Genomic DNA, 14,853 nt, shown 5'->3' with positions numbered 1-14,853 from the left:
TTATTATATGATATAATTCAGTTTGAAAGGGAGAAAAAACTTGTGGCAGTATTCGTTACGGAGGTTAAAATAAATTTGGGACAAAGTTAAAAGTGAAATTAATCACAAAGTGATCATCAAATTCTAGGATAAGCGCAGTATGTCAGACGTTTACACCATGCTGCCCTCACCAGACATCAATGTAGGTAAGAAATACAGAGTACTTATAAAAGAGAATTAGTAAAATCTAAAACTGACCCGAGACAGTGTCCATTCTAACAAAAAGCAAAACTAAAAGGCTTTTGTAATAAAATTAGAGCTTTGCAAGTCACTGTTCGCATATGCTTTGTGAAACTAGTCTATTATTGTTATTTTCTTGGTAAAAAAAATGTAGAAAATGTTCAGGGTTGTGAAGCTAGCGGCCATAAGATAGTCGAGACACGTTTTTTGTGAATTGTATCATTTTTTTGAGAATGACCCTATCACACTGAAATAAGATGGAAAAGGGGCTTATCACAGGTATGTTTCACAGAGGGACATATTTGTCAAAAGACGCCAGGCTTACTATGATGTGTAATTGCTCCGTAATGCCTAGGTCACATAGCCCGGCCGGTGTCCGGCATCGGTGGAGCTCGGTGGATTTTTGAGGTGTCGCCGAGCTCCCCTCATCGGTGGCATAGCTCGGTGACGTGACCGGGCTCCGTCCGGAAATCTACAGGCGACCGACCAAACACCGGCCGATGACCGTCCGGAGTCTGTCTCAAAAGTGGAGATTTTTTTCGGCCGATGTGGCAGCAACTACCGGCCGATGGTCGGCCGGACATCGGGGGGTATACGGTCGGTACCCGAGCAGGTTAAAGGACACCGTGCGATCACCGGCCGGGTTGTTAACGGGCTTCGAACACTGCCCGGCCGATGTTCGGCCGGTGTACCTCGGACTTGGGGGGCCGATGGTCAGCTATTCCATACCTGTATATATATGTCCACCCTACCTGGAATGGTCAGTTCATCACTATGGCTGCACCGAGAAGATTACGAATGGCGTTGTTAGAACACGAGCTAGCTCAGGCGAGGTTACAGTACAACTTGGTCCTGGCAGCACTGCTCGAAGAAGCCGAGAGGGAGCGACAGAGGGCCGGCAGAAGAATAAGACGTTGGTGGGTGCGCGAGTGGATCCTACGCAGACCTCGTTTTGGCCAGTATGAGACGCTCATGAGGGAACTCGAGGCCGAGCACGCTGCCGACTTCAAATCCTACCTCCGCATGGAGCCACAGATGTTCTATGAGTTGCTTGACCGAGTTGGCCCCCGCATTGCCAAGACCACAACGTAAGTTTACACTTTATGAACCTACTGTCAAATTGTGCTGAAATGTCTTCCATCCATATTTATTCTAGTTTGATTTTATTCATATTTCACCCTCTTCTGTTGCAGGCATCGAACCCCCTTGGATCCTGGGCTGAAGCTGGCGATCACCTTGAGGTTCTTGGCGACCGGAAGCAGCTATCATGATCTGGCGTTCGCGTTTCGTGTCCCACACAACACCATCTCTCTGTTCGTCCCCGAGGTCTGTAAGGCCATCTACGACGAATACGAGGACGAGATGTGGGCCACTCCCCAGACAGAAGATGAGTGGCGCCCGGTAGCCGAGGGATTCGGAGACAGATGGAACTTTCCCCACTGTTGTGGCGCGATCGATGGGAAACATGTCGCCATCAAGAAGCCCCCCAAGAGCGGCTCACTTTACTACAACTACAAAGGCTTCTTTTCCATCGTCATGCTTGCAGTGGTAAACTCTGACTACAAGTTCATCTGGGCGGATGTGGGGTCACCAGGGTCGTATTCCGACGCCGGCATCTTTAACCGGTCGCGACTGGAGCCAGGTCTGCGTGAGGGAACGATCGGACTACCCCAGCCGGATCCCCTACCAAATGACGACCAGGACACACCCTACTACATGGTCGGAGACGATGCCTTCCCCCTACGGCCATACATGATGAAGCCTTACCCTCATCGGCACCTGAAACAGGACGAGCGGATCTACAACTACCGGTGTTCCAGGGCACGCCGTGTGGTTGAAAACGCGTTTGGTATATTCGCCAATCGCTTCAGATGTCTGCTAACAACCCTGGGATTGAGACCGTCGAAAGTTACCAAGATCGTCAAGGCCTGCATGACCCTTCACAACCTCATGAGGACTCGTTACCCCAACCTTCAGAATGCTGACCTCGACCGGGAAGATGAGCAGGGTCAGATCATCGCGGGTGCATGGCGAGACCAAGCCGTGCTCGAAGATGTGCAAGCAGCAGGGCACGGGCCAAGATTGACCCGACCAGGCAAAGAACTGCGCGCATACCTCAAGAATTACTTTTGCAGTCCTGCCGGGAGTGTGCCATGGCAAGATGTGGCAATAAACCAGCAGTAACTTGTGTCTAATATTGTTACAGTATACCGGATGCAGCCACAGACATTCCATTATTCTTCTCAGGACTTTCCATTATTCAGTATGTTGTTTGCAAATAAATCTGTTATTGGGTAATCTTAAAACATTGCCTTTGCTCTTTTTAATTTGAACACTAGTAATAAATGCCAAAAGAAATCAAACCTGTTTGAAAGAATAAATCAATATTAAAATACACCAGTATGAATAAGATGAGATGTGTGTAAATAATACAACAGCAACACATTCATTGTGATTGAATTATTTTTAATCAAAGAATAATCGTCATTGTATCTTTTCTTTCACCTTTAAAAACTAACCTTTCATAAAGAAAAACACTTGTATCAACCAATATGATTAGCTTTGTAATTTTGTAATAGGCTTCAAATGATTGCCCATTAATATGTTTTCACCTTTTAAAAAGTATGTGTTTTTTCATAATGAGGAAGGATCTCCATTGTTTACATATCAGATAAAGTCTTACGAAATATTAATTTTTACTTGAGTACTGTTTAACTTTTGATCTATGCAACTTTGTTAAAATTAACCAATTTTTATGGTGTGTTCTATAAAACCTTCTAAATGACATTTTCTTTCCTTCTAAATTAACTTTGTTTTACCTTTTGAGTTCTCAGTTTAGTTAAATTTCGCCGAGCTGCCACCGATGCGGTTTTTAGCCCCAAACGCCGGCCGGTGACCACGGGAGTCCGGCCGGTGTCCGGCTAAAATCGCATCGCTGGCTCATCGGAACCTCATCGGCCGGGCTATGTGACCTAGGCATAAGGGGCGAAATTTTTTCATTTTTGACAATGGAAATGACAATTCTTAGGCAGAAAAGTGCCTTCATCGTTTACTTTTGTCCTTAAATAATATGATTTTTCTACTTTTAGGGGGGCACATTGGGGGGGGGGCAAAATCTCGTTTTGCCCCCCCAAATTTTCTTTGGGGGGGGGGCAAGTGCCCCCCCCCCCCGCTTCCGGCGCCCTTGCTGGTACTGTATTGTAAAACAAAATGTTTTACAAGTGAATGATTTACATATTATTTCATATTAATATATATGCAAAGGTAAAAAATGCATGGGGGTGGGTTCATGTTTATTACCATAGAGCCATGTTTAGTTTTCCAGAGCAAATCTCTTTTTTTAGCTCTGGCCGCTGGGCATGGTTTCGCGGCTCGGTGTAAAAATGGCAGAGGTAAAAATGGCAGAGGTAAAAATGGCAAAGATAAAAATGGCAGAGGTAAAAATGGCAAAGGTACAAATGGCAAGAGGTAAAAATGGCAGAGGTAAAAATGGCAAAGGCAAAAATGGCAGAGGTAAAAATGGCAGAGGTAAAAATGGCAGAGGTAAAAATGGCAAAGGTACAAATGGCAAGAGGTAAAAATGGCAGAGGTAAAAATGGCAAAGGCAAAAATGGCAGAGGTAAAAATGGCAGAGGTAAAAATGGCAGAGATAAAAATGGCAGAGGTAAAAATGGCAGAGGTAAAAATGGCAAAGGTAAAAATGGCAGAGGTAATAATGGCAGAGGTAAAAAGGATAACACTTGAGTTGGTATTGTTTTTCCTGGAATTCTTTTCCTGACGTCACAGATCAAAAACTCAAACTTCTAATAACTTTCTTAATCTTTGATGGGTTTTCTGCAAACCTTCACCAAAATATTTTTCTGCTATTTTTACAGTAAACCATTTGTCAGGGTGAATTTCCCCTTTAAAACAGGTCGATAGAATGGTACCTAAGAAATACCTAGAAATTTAAATCCCTGATTCGCTACACATTTCAAAATTCATGCGGTACCCGTTACCATAGAAACTAGTTAAGGAACCTGGTATCCACTTGGACTAGCTGCAATGAGGTATTACTCTGAAAAATGAGCACTAGTTGCTATTATTATATAATTTACATTGAACTAAAATACGTATCACATCAATATCTATTCGGATCCATTATGATGTTGAATTATGAAAAATTACTTTTATTACAGAACGTTTTGTTATTTTTCTGTTATCAAAGTTATGCAAGTGGTTCAAAGAAATCTCGAACTCGTTCATTTCACTGTGTTAATGATAGCGCACAATGGTTGGTGTTTACATTTCAATTTGGTATGTTTGGTATGTTTGGTATGTGTGTTTAAGTGCTGTTCCACTATACGAACTGGCCAAGATAAATCCTTTCACTCACTATGGAAATCATTTTGGCATGAACATTTTTAATAATATCAACGATATAAAGTATAGACCTATAGTGATGAAAAAAATTTTGAAAAAATATCTAATCAGTTCATAATACTCATTTTGTCGATAGGAGTCCATTCAAGGTGAATAATTACGACTGATATTAACTGGAAAGGCTCTATTTTTGTCCTTGCTGATCTAGCATGTCATGATCTTTACCTCTGTCATTTTTGCCTCTGCCAATATTACCTCTGCCATTTTTACCTCTGCCATTTTTACCTCTGCCATTTTTACCTTTGCCATTTTTACCTCTGCCATTTTTACCTCTGCCATTTTTACGTTCGCCATTTTTACCTCTGCCATTTTTACCTTTGCCATTTTTACCTCTGCCATTTTTACCCGGCACCGGTTTCGCTTCGCAGTTTTCCAGCTGCTTGTATATTCATTTATATGTTGTTTAATACTGTTCAATTTTTATTCATTTTTTGATTGATATCAAATGTTAAATGATGATTGAATTAATTGTTAATTGTTCACATAATGTTTATTATTTCATGTTTGTAACTGTTAGTGTTACTGTTAGATCCGTATTAGTATTACTACCGGTAACTAATTTTTACAGTTTTCCATCAAATTCAATAGCTCAAGGAAGAATAAAGTTGATCAAATTTGAACAGAATCGGCCAGGGTGACCAGATTACACAAAATGAAATACGGGACAATCGACAAAATAAGATCAACAAAGAAGGCTACAGTGTTAGACTTGTGAAAAAAACATAAATTGGAAGGGAGGGTGAACAAAAGAATAAAGGAGAGAGAAAAAAAGATGAATTGAGAAGAAAGAAAAAAACGAAGGGGAAATGAAGGATAAAAGAAAAGAAAGTTAGAATGAAAGAAGGATGAAAGAAAGGATAAAAGAGAAAAAAGGCCATTCTTTGAGTTGAATATAGAAAGAAAGGAAGAGAAGTTAAATAAATGTGTGAATTCAAAGACAAAATGAAGGAGAGAAAAACAGCAAGAAAAAAGGAGGAAAGAAAATAAAGGAAAGTCATGTTTCCTTCATTCTTTGAAATTAAGAAACAAAGAAAGAAGTAAAACAGGAAGGAAGGGAAAGAAAGAATAAGGGAAATAAAGGAAAAGAATAAGCGAAAAATAAAATAATTTATGAAAGAAAGGAGGAAAGAGAGGGAGGAGAGAATGAAAAAAGAAGAAAATAATGGAAGGAGAGAAAGAACGAAAAGTAAAGGGAGAGAGAGGGAGAAGCTAGGAAGCAAAGAAAAGTTTAAGGAAAAAAATTAAGAAAATTAAAAAAAAAGGAGAGAAAAACAGTAAGAAAAAAGGAGGAAAGAAAAATCAAGGAAAGTCATGTTTCCTAATTCATTCTTTGAAAGTAAGAAACAAAGAAAGAAGTAAAACAGGAAGGAAGGAGGGGAAAGAATAAGGGAAAAGAATAAGCGAAAAATAAAATAAAAAATGAAAGAAAGGAGGAAAGAATGAAGGGAGGAGAGAATGAAAAAAAGAAGAAAATAATGGAAGGAGAAAGAACGAAAAGAAAAGGAGAGAGAGCTAGGGAGAAGGAAGCAAAGAAAGAGGAAAAAATCAAGGAAATTTAAAGAAATGAAATTTGATAAAGAAGGCAGGTAAAAAAAGAAGGATAGAAAGAAAAATGAACAGAGAGAGAGAAAAAAGGATCAGGAAATAAAGATAGATGGAACAAAAAGGGCAAGCAGGAAGAATGAAGATAGAAGGATAGAAAAGAAAGAAAAGATCGAACAAAAACAATCCGATCATCTAATAAAAAATCATATTTGGTGTTTTTTAGTACATTTAAAAAAAATGTTTCAGAATTGAATAAAATTTCGAAGTGAGGCATTGTCAACTTAACAATTTGATGACATCGCGGCATGATACACAACGAAAGCTTAAACAACTTGATCTAGTTATGAAAACTCATAACTTGTTTCTCCGATTACATCTCCAAATCAGTAACCTGAGAATCAATAATATACTTATATAAATTTCCCGCCGATTTTTTTATTATTTTGGTCATTACGCGAATCCTGTGTTTAACCCCACCAGCTTACAACACAGGAACTCCATTGCCTTGCATGTTGTGTCAATGGGAGCTCAGGTGGGGTATTTGAAACCCCAATTTCAGATTTTGGGAGAGCTCCCGTTTAAACTGGGGTGGGGTTCATCTGACTGCTGATAATGCCTTGCGTGTTAGTCAATGGGATCTCAAGTGGGGTATTGACACCCCAATTTCAGTTTTTTGGGAAACATATCAATTTGTTGTGTACAAAAAACGCTCCTTTTATAAGGCATAGAAATGGGACGTTTAACGCACAGTCACTAATACGCGCCGCTGTCTTCGCATCGTGCAGGCAATCTACGTGTATAGTGGCGGGCTGCTACATTGCGGTGCAGGGGTGTTCAACTTACATATCGTGAGCGCACTCAGCTGCGTGTTTTCACTTCTTCTCCTTTCTCTCCTTTTCTTATCATTTTTCCTCGCATTACTTGTTTTCATAAATTTCCTTCTCACTTTCCTTGTTTTCTCACTCCCTTCAGTTTTGTAACTCTTCTTGATCACTTGCATTCATTGGCACACCCCCGGTCAAAAATGGTACGGTCCTATCCAACATACACTCAAGTCGTCGCTATACGAATAATGAAAACGTGCAAAATTCTTCACGCGTTGCGTTGCCTAGCTATGCGTGTGTACTGTGTACACACAATGCCATCGGCTGAACCCGCCAAACTATAGTGACCAATTATTGCAAAAGCTTTTGCAAATGTGAAAAGTGACAGAGGTTTTTTTTATCCAATCAAAATAATTCTTAGGTATTCGCAATCTACAGCATTTTCTGCAAAATGTCTTTTTTTGATAGGGTCTATTGTGACGTATATATTTTTTTACAACAATGTGAAGTCGCACCAAACGTTTCGTTTCCTGCACTTGCCCATTGGCTCATGTACAAATGGATTTCCAAAATCATCAAGAAAGGTTCCAAAAACCTCAAAAGTAACAAAAAGTGACAGAACTTAATTTGACTAAAATTAAATGAAAATCATATCATGTTCAAGGTGAGAATCTGCTCTATTCTATTCTGTTTTGATAGATCACCTTGTTGACTCGTTTGGGAGATATCTTAGCAAATCCGTCAAAAAGGCGTATTTTTCTATTATTCTCCATAGGGAAATAATTTAACACGCTACGCACTGCAAAAAAGGAGCGCAAACAAATTGATATGGTTGCATTTCTCGCGTTTAAACTGGGGTGGGGTCGATTTAGTGACTGCTGCTGCTGATAAGAGCCGATAACACCAATGCCTGCCACCACAACAGGCTGATGAACAGCATGGAGTGGGATTGCAGCTGTCCTTGTTACGTAATAGTATAAACAAACTCTTCAGAGCTTCCTGGCTGACATTAATCTTGAAAGAATGAATTTGTATTCTATTTGTTTTAGGACATTAGCATATCTAAAAACGATTTGGAATTTAGATGAAGATCGACATGAAATTTTGAACGATGCAAAATGACCTACAATTGCCGAAATAACGATAAGTTTAAAAAAATCAACCCCTCTCTCTCTCTCTCCCCCTCTGCCAGGCCTTATGAAGGTCACTTTTCCTTGGGGGAAGGTGGATTATCTGGGAGAGTGCGTGGTTGTTTACTTAAGGATGAACATTCCTTGTTGATATCGGGGGATGGGAGGGGGGGAGGGCGAGTGAAAGTAGCTTGGAATTTGAAATTGGGGTGTCAGATGAGATCCATTTTTAAACACAAATTTTCGTAATGGTGGAAAAACTGTTTATCATATCATTGTTTGCACCATTGAGAATCTGCTCCGATCCTAATTGCATTGCCAGTTCAGAGGCAGGAGGCCAGTTTGCAATGTATTGGGTACAATTTAGCAATAAATTCACCGAAGAACTTGCAAAGGTTTAGTTATCGATTTTATTGTTGTCTCTGCTTCGTCATATGTTGGTTACTTAAAGAAAATTCGGTCACCCTGGAATCGGCACTTCTTGGAATCCCATTAATGATTTTCAATCTTGATAAAGAATAACCCACTTGAAATTATTTTGTTGAATATTCAATGCACTGCCTGCTGACGTTCAGTTAGGCTCGTCAGAAAATCCAATTCATTTCACAAATTCACATGTTGCGCCAGCACAGTCAATAACATCCATCTAAGCGCAAGTCATGCATTACCCAACAGAATCACAAGAACAGTCAATCACCGTAACACACATCGAAGTACAGGCCCGGGGGGGGGGCACTCAGTATATAATGCATAATGGGTATGTGCCGCGGAGGGGACCCCCATTTTTACACTCAAATTTCCGTTCCTAGGCATAGCATTTTTGCCTTGTTGAGAAAAAGAACACAGAAAGCCGCTCCAAGGCATAGCATTTTCTTCTTATCGAGAAAAAAGAAGAGAGAAATCCGCTCCAAAGCTTCGCATATTTTTCGTTACGCCGCTCCGATCGCGTTGAATGAGCTGCAATTTTGGTGAAAAGCGGCCGCAGAGCTCCCCGGCGGAGGCCGCGCTAGCTGCATCATGCACGCATGACCGTTCCTTAGGGAGGCATACGCGCTCACACGCTATGGCGATCCGTTCCAAGGACCCCCGTTTTCACAAACATTTGTCGTTCCGAAGCCCGTTCCGAGGACCCTCCTTTTTACAATAAGCCCGCTCCAAGGCCCCCGTTTTTTGTCTCGCCCGCGGCACACCCCCACCACTTTTTTGGTCGAGTGCCCCCCCCCCCGGAGTACAGGTGCTATCACTCACCCAAAAAACCCGCCGAAATACAAATTTACGTCATTAAAATTGATTTTTCTGCGCCATATTTCCAAAGCACGCGACGGATTAGTTCAGATTCAGGAAGCGGGGTCCCCGAAAATGCACTAAAAATGAAGAAATCTGTGATCTTTGCAAACTTATTTGCAAACTTATTTTTTCTCGCTAATTTATGATGGTATCTTCAAAATTCCAATAGAAAACCAAATCAGATTTTTTTTTCTTGCAGTTACGGCGATATTGCAATTGTTTTTGAAGTTACGAGAGAGATCCCAAAGCACGTCATAAGAGCAAATCGCTTGCCAATTTTGTGATTTTTTTTGCGCTATTCAGCAGCCATAAAGATAGTAAATATCAAGAAAATTGATGCTGCAATGAAAAAGGGACATCACAATTTTTTTCTTTAGCCATGCAATTTTTTTAAAATAGTATATAAACAGCAAAAATTTCCATGTGGCGGCCAAAATAGATTCTTTTTTTTTTACTTGGCCTAAAATGCAAAGACAAAAAAAAATCATACACTTTTCCATTAAAAATCTGACAATCCCCCCAAAAAAGTTTTCAAGAGAAAACAGAGTTCATTTCTTCGGCTGTAATTATTATTATTTTTTACAAATTAAAGGTCCTCACTTTCAAGGGAGGGGGGGGGGGCACACTTGAGCAAAAGCAGTTATATTACAAATTTTGATTATGGCTATCAAAAGGGGGAGGGGGCACGGGACGGCCGTCCCCCCCCCCTGGATCGGCCAGTGTAACTAGTAGTCAATTTGGACTTGGGCCACATATTTGAGGCCTCTATCACCAACAATTTACCCTAAAGGTAACCCGACACATGCTCTGGCGACGATTGCTCCGATGACAAATGCTCCCCAAAATGCGACAATTGCTCCGCGACATTTGCTCCTCGACATTTGCTCCGCCGACATTTGCTCCGCCGATATTTGCTCCGCCGACTGTTGCTCCGCCGACAGTTGCTCCGCCGACTGTTGCTCCGCCGACAGTTGCTCCGCCGAATGTTGCTCCGCTGACAAGGCTCCGCCGACAGTATAACTCCGCCGACAGTTGCTCCGCCGACAGTTGCTCCACCGACAATTGCTCCACATTAAGCGACAAATGCTACCCGAACAACACATACTCCGGCGACAATTGCTCCTCCAATATTTGCTCCGCCGAAATTTGCTCCGCATGTACGGACAAATGCTCCGCTGATAATGGCTCCGCCGAAAATGCCATCCACCGAAAAATTATTTTATTTTTTTTTGGAAAACTTCTCCACTGAGCTGTGTGGTCATTATCATTATTCTATATATTTTTAACATTCCTAATTGAACTGTTCAGCGGAAAGAAATAGTTTGGCTCAAATTAAATTTCCCTCAGCGCTTTTATTTTATCTCGATTATTTCTCCCTTTCTTTTCTTGAAAACCACTTTCTTCCCCGTCCCTCTCGATCTCCTCCTGTTTTAATTTTTTTCTCTCTCCCTCTCTGCATTCCTAGTAACTTCTGGTCCTATTTTTTTACAACCTCTCCCTTCTCCTTTCTCGCTCTAATGCTATTTTGGCCTGTTTTCACTGTTTATTCTTTTAACTTTTTCCTACCCCCTCTAACGGAATTGAAAACTAATAAAGTTTTACAATCTTGTTAGAAGTGCAGTGTGAAAACAACTCTCCTCTTGAAGGACATGTCCACCCCAAGAAAAAGTTGATTTGAATAAAAAGAGAAAATCAAACAAGCGTAACACTGAAAATTTCATCGAAATCGGATGTAAAATAAGAAAGTTATATTTTTAAGTTTCGCTTAATTTCACAAAATAGTTATATGCATATCCTGGTCGGTATTCAAATGAGAGAAATGATGACATCACTCACTCACTATTTCTTTTTTATTTCATTATAAAAAATATACAAAATTCAAATTATCTCCTCATTTTCCTGTGAAAAAAGTTTTATTTCTCCCTGAACATGTGGAATTATCATTGTCTAACATTTCTTTGAAGAGGTAGTCTTAATAGTCATTTCTTAGCTTATAAATCAACATAATATATCATAATCCTTATTTGAATGTGTCCTCCTTTCCAGTATCTATCGGTACAATATGTATAATTTACCTTTATTCTGTAATCATTATGTATTTTCATAATTTCAAATAATTGCAAGTAAGTCAAGACTTTTTTTTCTTTCTTTCTTTCAATGGTATAGAACTCTGGGTCATTTGAAATGTTCGAATTGTACTGAACGTATACCAAATCCACTCATGTATTTCTTACTGTTCTGTTAATTTGTACCCTATAGCCTGTGTCATCCTGCCTGAGGAACTTATACTTTTATTTGTAAACATCGATCGGTCCTGGGTTATATATGTTCTTCTTTATCTATGGATGTTGAATGGTTTTTACAATAAAGATGAATTAATAATAATCGCGAGAGCGAACAATTTTTATTTTTTTATGTGTTTTGCCCTATATTTGAACATTCTGGACAATGATACCATGAAAAGATGTGTATGCAACTGGATAAAAACTACGAACGCGAAGCGCGAGCAGAAATTGTTAATATACGCTTTGAACTGATAAAAAAGGTACCTAACATATCAATTTGTTTGCGCTCCTTTTTTGCAGTGCGTAGCGTGTTAAATTATTTCCCTCTGGAGAATAATAGAAAATACGCAGTTTTTGAGGGATTTGCTAAGATATCTCCCAAACGCGTCAACAAGGAGATCTATCAAAACAGAATAGAGTAGAGCAGATTCTCACCTTGAACATATGATTTTAATTTAATTTTAGTCAAATTAAGTTCTGTCACTTTTGAGGTTTTTGGAACCTTTCTTAATGATTTTGGAAATCCATTTGTACATGAGCCAATGGGCAAGTGCGGGAAACGAAACGTTTGGTGCGACTTCACATTCTTGTAAAAAAAAATATATACGTCACAATAGACCCTATCAAAAAAAGACATTTTGCAGAAAATGCTGTAGATTGCGAATACCTAAGAATGATTTTGATTGGGTAAAAAAAACCTCTTTCACTCACATTTGCAAAAGCTTTTGCAATTGGTGACTATAGTTTGGCGGGTTCAGCCGATGGCATTGTGTGTACACAGTATAGTACACAGTACACACGCATAGCTAGGCAACGCAGTGCGTGTATTCGTACAGCGACGACTCGAGTGTATGTTGGATATGACCGTACCATTTTTGACCGGGGGGGGGGTGTGCCAATGAATGCAAGTGATCAAGAAGAGTTACAAAACTGAAGGGAGTGAGAAAACAAGGAAAGTGAGAGGGAAATTCATGAAAACAAGTAATGCGAGGAAAAATGACAAGAAAATGAGAGAAAGGAGAAGTGAAAACACGCAGCTGAGTGCGCTCACGATATGTAAGTTAAACACCCCTGCACCGCAATGTAGCAGCCCGCCACTATACACATAGACTGCTTGCACGATGCGAAGACAGCGGCGCGTATTAGTGACTGTGCATTAAACGTCCCATTTCTATGCCTTAGAAGAGGAGCGTTTTTTGTACACAACAAATTTATATATAAAAAGTTTGCCTGCAGTTAGCTATGGAGTTACATGTTTTATCATGCAAATAACGCAAGCGCGAGCTGCAGGCAAACTTTTCGAGATTAAGACTTAAAACGAGATACTCTATTCACGTTTTGTAAATTATGTAAAGGATGAGTAATTGGGATCTTCTTAACACTGATAATGCGATCGAGCGCAAAGCGCGAGCAAATTTTTTTTTATATACCTTTTGAACTGATCGAAAAGGTACCTGTTAAGGACTGCTTGCAGTTAGCCATGAAGACTACATATTTCAGCAATCAAATAATGCGAGCGCGAAGCGCGAGCTGAACATTTTTACCTTTCTACATGAAGAATGAAAAAAATCAATCAATTTCTTTAATCATGAACAGGATAGCTATAAAACTAAACGATTGATGCCAGCGCGAAGCGCTAGCGACAAAATTTAGTCCTAAAAACGGGACACTCTATTCATGTTTTATAAATCATGAATAGGATGAGTTATAGGGGATCTTCCTGTATTAATAATGCAAGAACAGAGTACGAGCAGAAAATTGTTGATATTGTAATCTGAAACTGGATAATGATTCAAATAGAGAACAAGTTGCGTATCTGATGAAACATGCTCGCGTGTGTTTCATATTTAGACCTAGAAACTTGGCATTCTAAATATATCTTTTATCATGAAAATAAAAAAAAGGTGCATTTCAGCTCTATATTTCGAGCACTTTGTAGGAAAATTGTGAGGTGTATATGGATCGTACTTAAAAAAAAACACCTAATATTTTTCATTATTATTACTTTAGGTTTTGACAAGAGACCGGGACATCATTAGGACAAGTCATCACATGATCTTCCTATTCCTCTTGCTAAGTGCGAGATGAAACAAAAGGGACAATTTAATTATAAAATTATTTATCTTATTTATTAAGCTAACATGCTTAAGTAGGGCACGAAATTATTGCCTGAAAACTGGACATTTCAATAACTTTGGTAATTATGAATGAGATGCATGAGTAAATACATTTTTAGCGCAAATCGCGAGCCGAAACTTTTAAAGGTGTCACGAAATGTGGATTTTAAGAAGTTTGATGTATAATCGATATTGAGACATACATCATTTGCCAATCAAAATGCGAGCGTGCAGCGCTAGCTGATACGTTTTGACAATCAGATCTGCAAAAGGATATTTTGAAAACACTATGGAATACACGAAAATAATAAAGGTAACTGATAAGTTAACATTTGCAAGCGTGTAGCACGAGCAGAAAATATTAATGTTCAGATCGTAAAACATTTTTAAAAATCACTTTAAAACAATCAATTTGTAAATCAAACAAAATAATGAAAGTTCGATTTCCGTGGCGAAATATATTTGGCATATTGACCTCCAAACTTGATATTTAAGCTCCATATTAAACAAGATATGTAAATCAACTAACAGGCAATTCGAGCACGAAGTGCGAACGAAAATTTTATATAGTGAAATATGAGAGATTCTTTTTATTTCCAAGTCTTTCACTTGTCTTCCTCTTCTTTTTTCTCTCCTTTCCCTGTTTTTTTTCTCTTTTTTTTTGCTCCGCCAATAAGGGGGGACCCGGGCCCCCCGCCCCCTGGATCTGCATATGATATAAAGTGGCACAACATCTTGAATGGTAAAACAAAACAATACAAAAGGAATGTAACGCAAAAGGATATAACAAATATTTTCGTCATGGCAAGTGTCTTGCCTTCTAGTTTTAGGCCTAGTAACTGTCGGTAGAACAATCGTGAGCAGAGCAATTGTTATTCGAGGAGCATTTGTCGCACGTATTTTATTTGGGTCTTATATTATTTTTTTAAGCAATATGCCGAGAAACTGTCGATGGAGAAATTTGTGGACGGAGCAACTATTGGCGGAGCATTCGTCCGTACATGCGGAGCAAATGTCCCTACAT

The 14,853-nt window shown here is 39.4% G+C and overlaps 1 protein-coding gene across 1 annotated transcript; it reads left to right on the top strand.

Moving 5' to 3' along the window:
• Positions 1-824: 824 nt before the first annotated feature.
• Positions 825-2,465, top strand: LOC121415022 (putative nuclease HARBI1). Its single transcript, XM_041608075.1, has 2 exons — positions 825-1,307; positions 1,413-2,465. The coding sequence occupies exons 1-2, from the start codon at positions 895-897 to the stop codon at positions 2,401-2,403; spliced, it is 1,404 nt and encodes a 467-aa protein (XP_041464009.1). The 5' UTR covers positions 825-894; the 3' UTR covers positions 2,404-2,465.
• The last annotated feature ends 12,388 nt before the right edge of the window (positions 2,466-14,853 follow it).

The sequence above is a fragment of the Lytechinus variegatus genome, chromosome 1 (genome assembly GCF_018143015.1).
Source record: "Lytechinus variegatus isolate NC3 chromosome 1, Lvar_3.0, whole genome shotgun sequence".
NCBI lineage: Eukaryota > Metazoa > Echinodermata > Echinoidea > Temnopleuroida > Toxopneustidae > Lytechinus > Lytechinus variegatus.
Note: the sequence above shows the minus strand (reverse complement) of the source record. Positions and strands in the feature narration are given on the sequence as shown.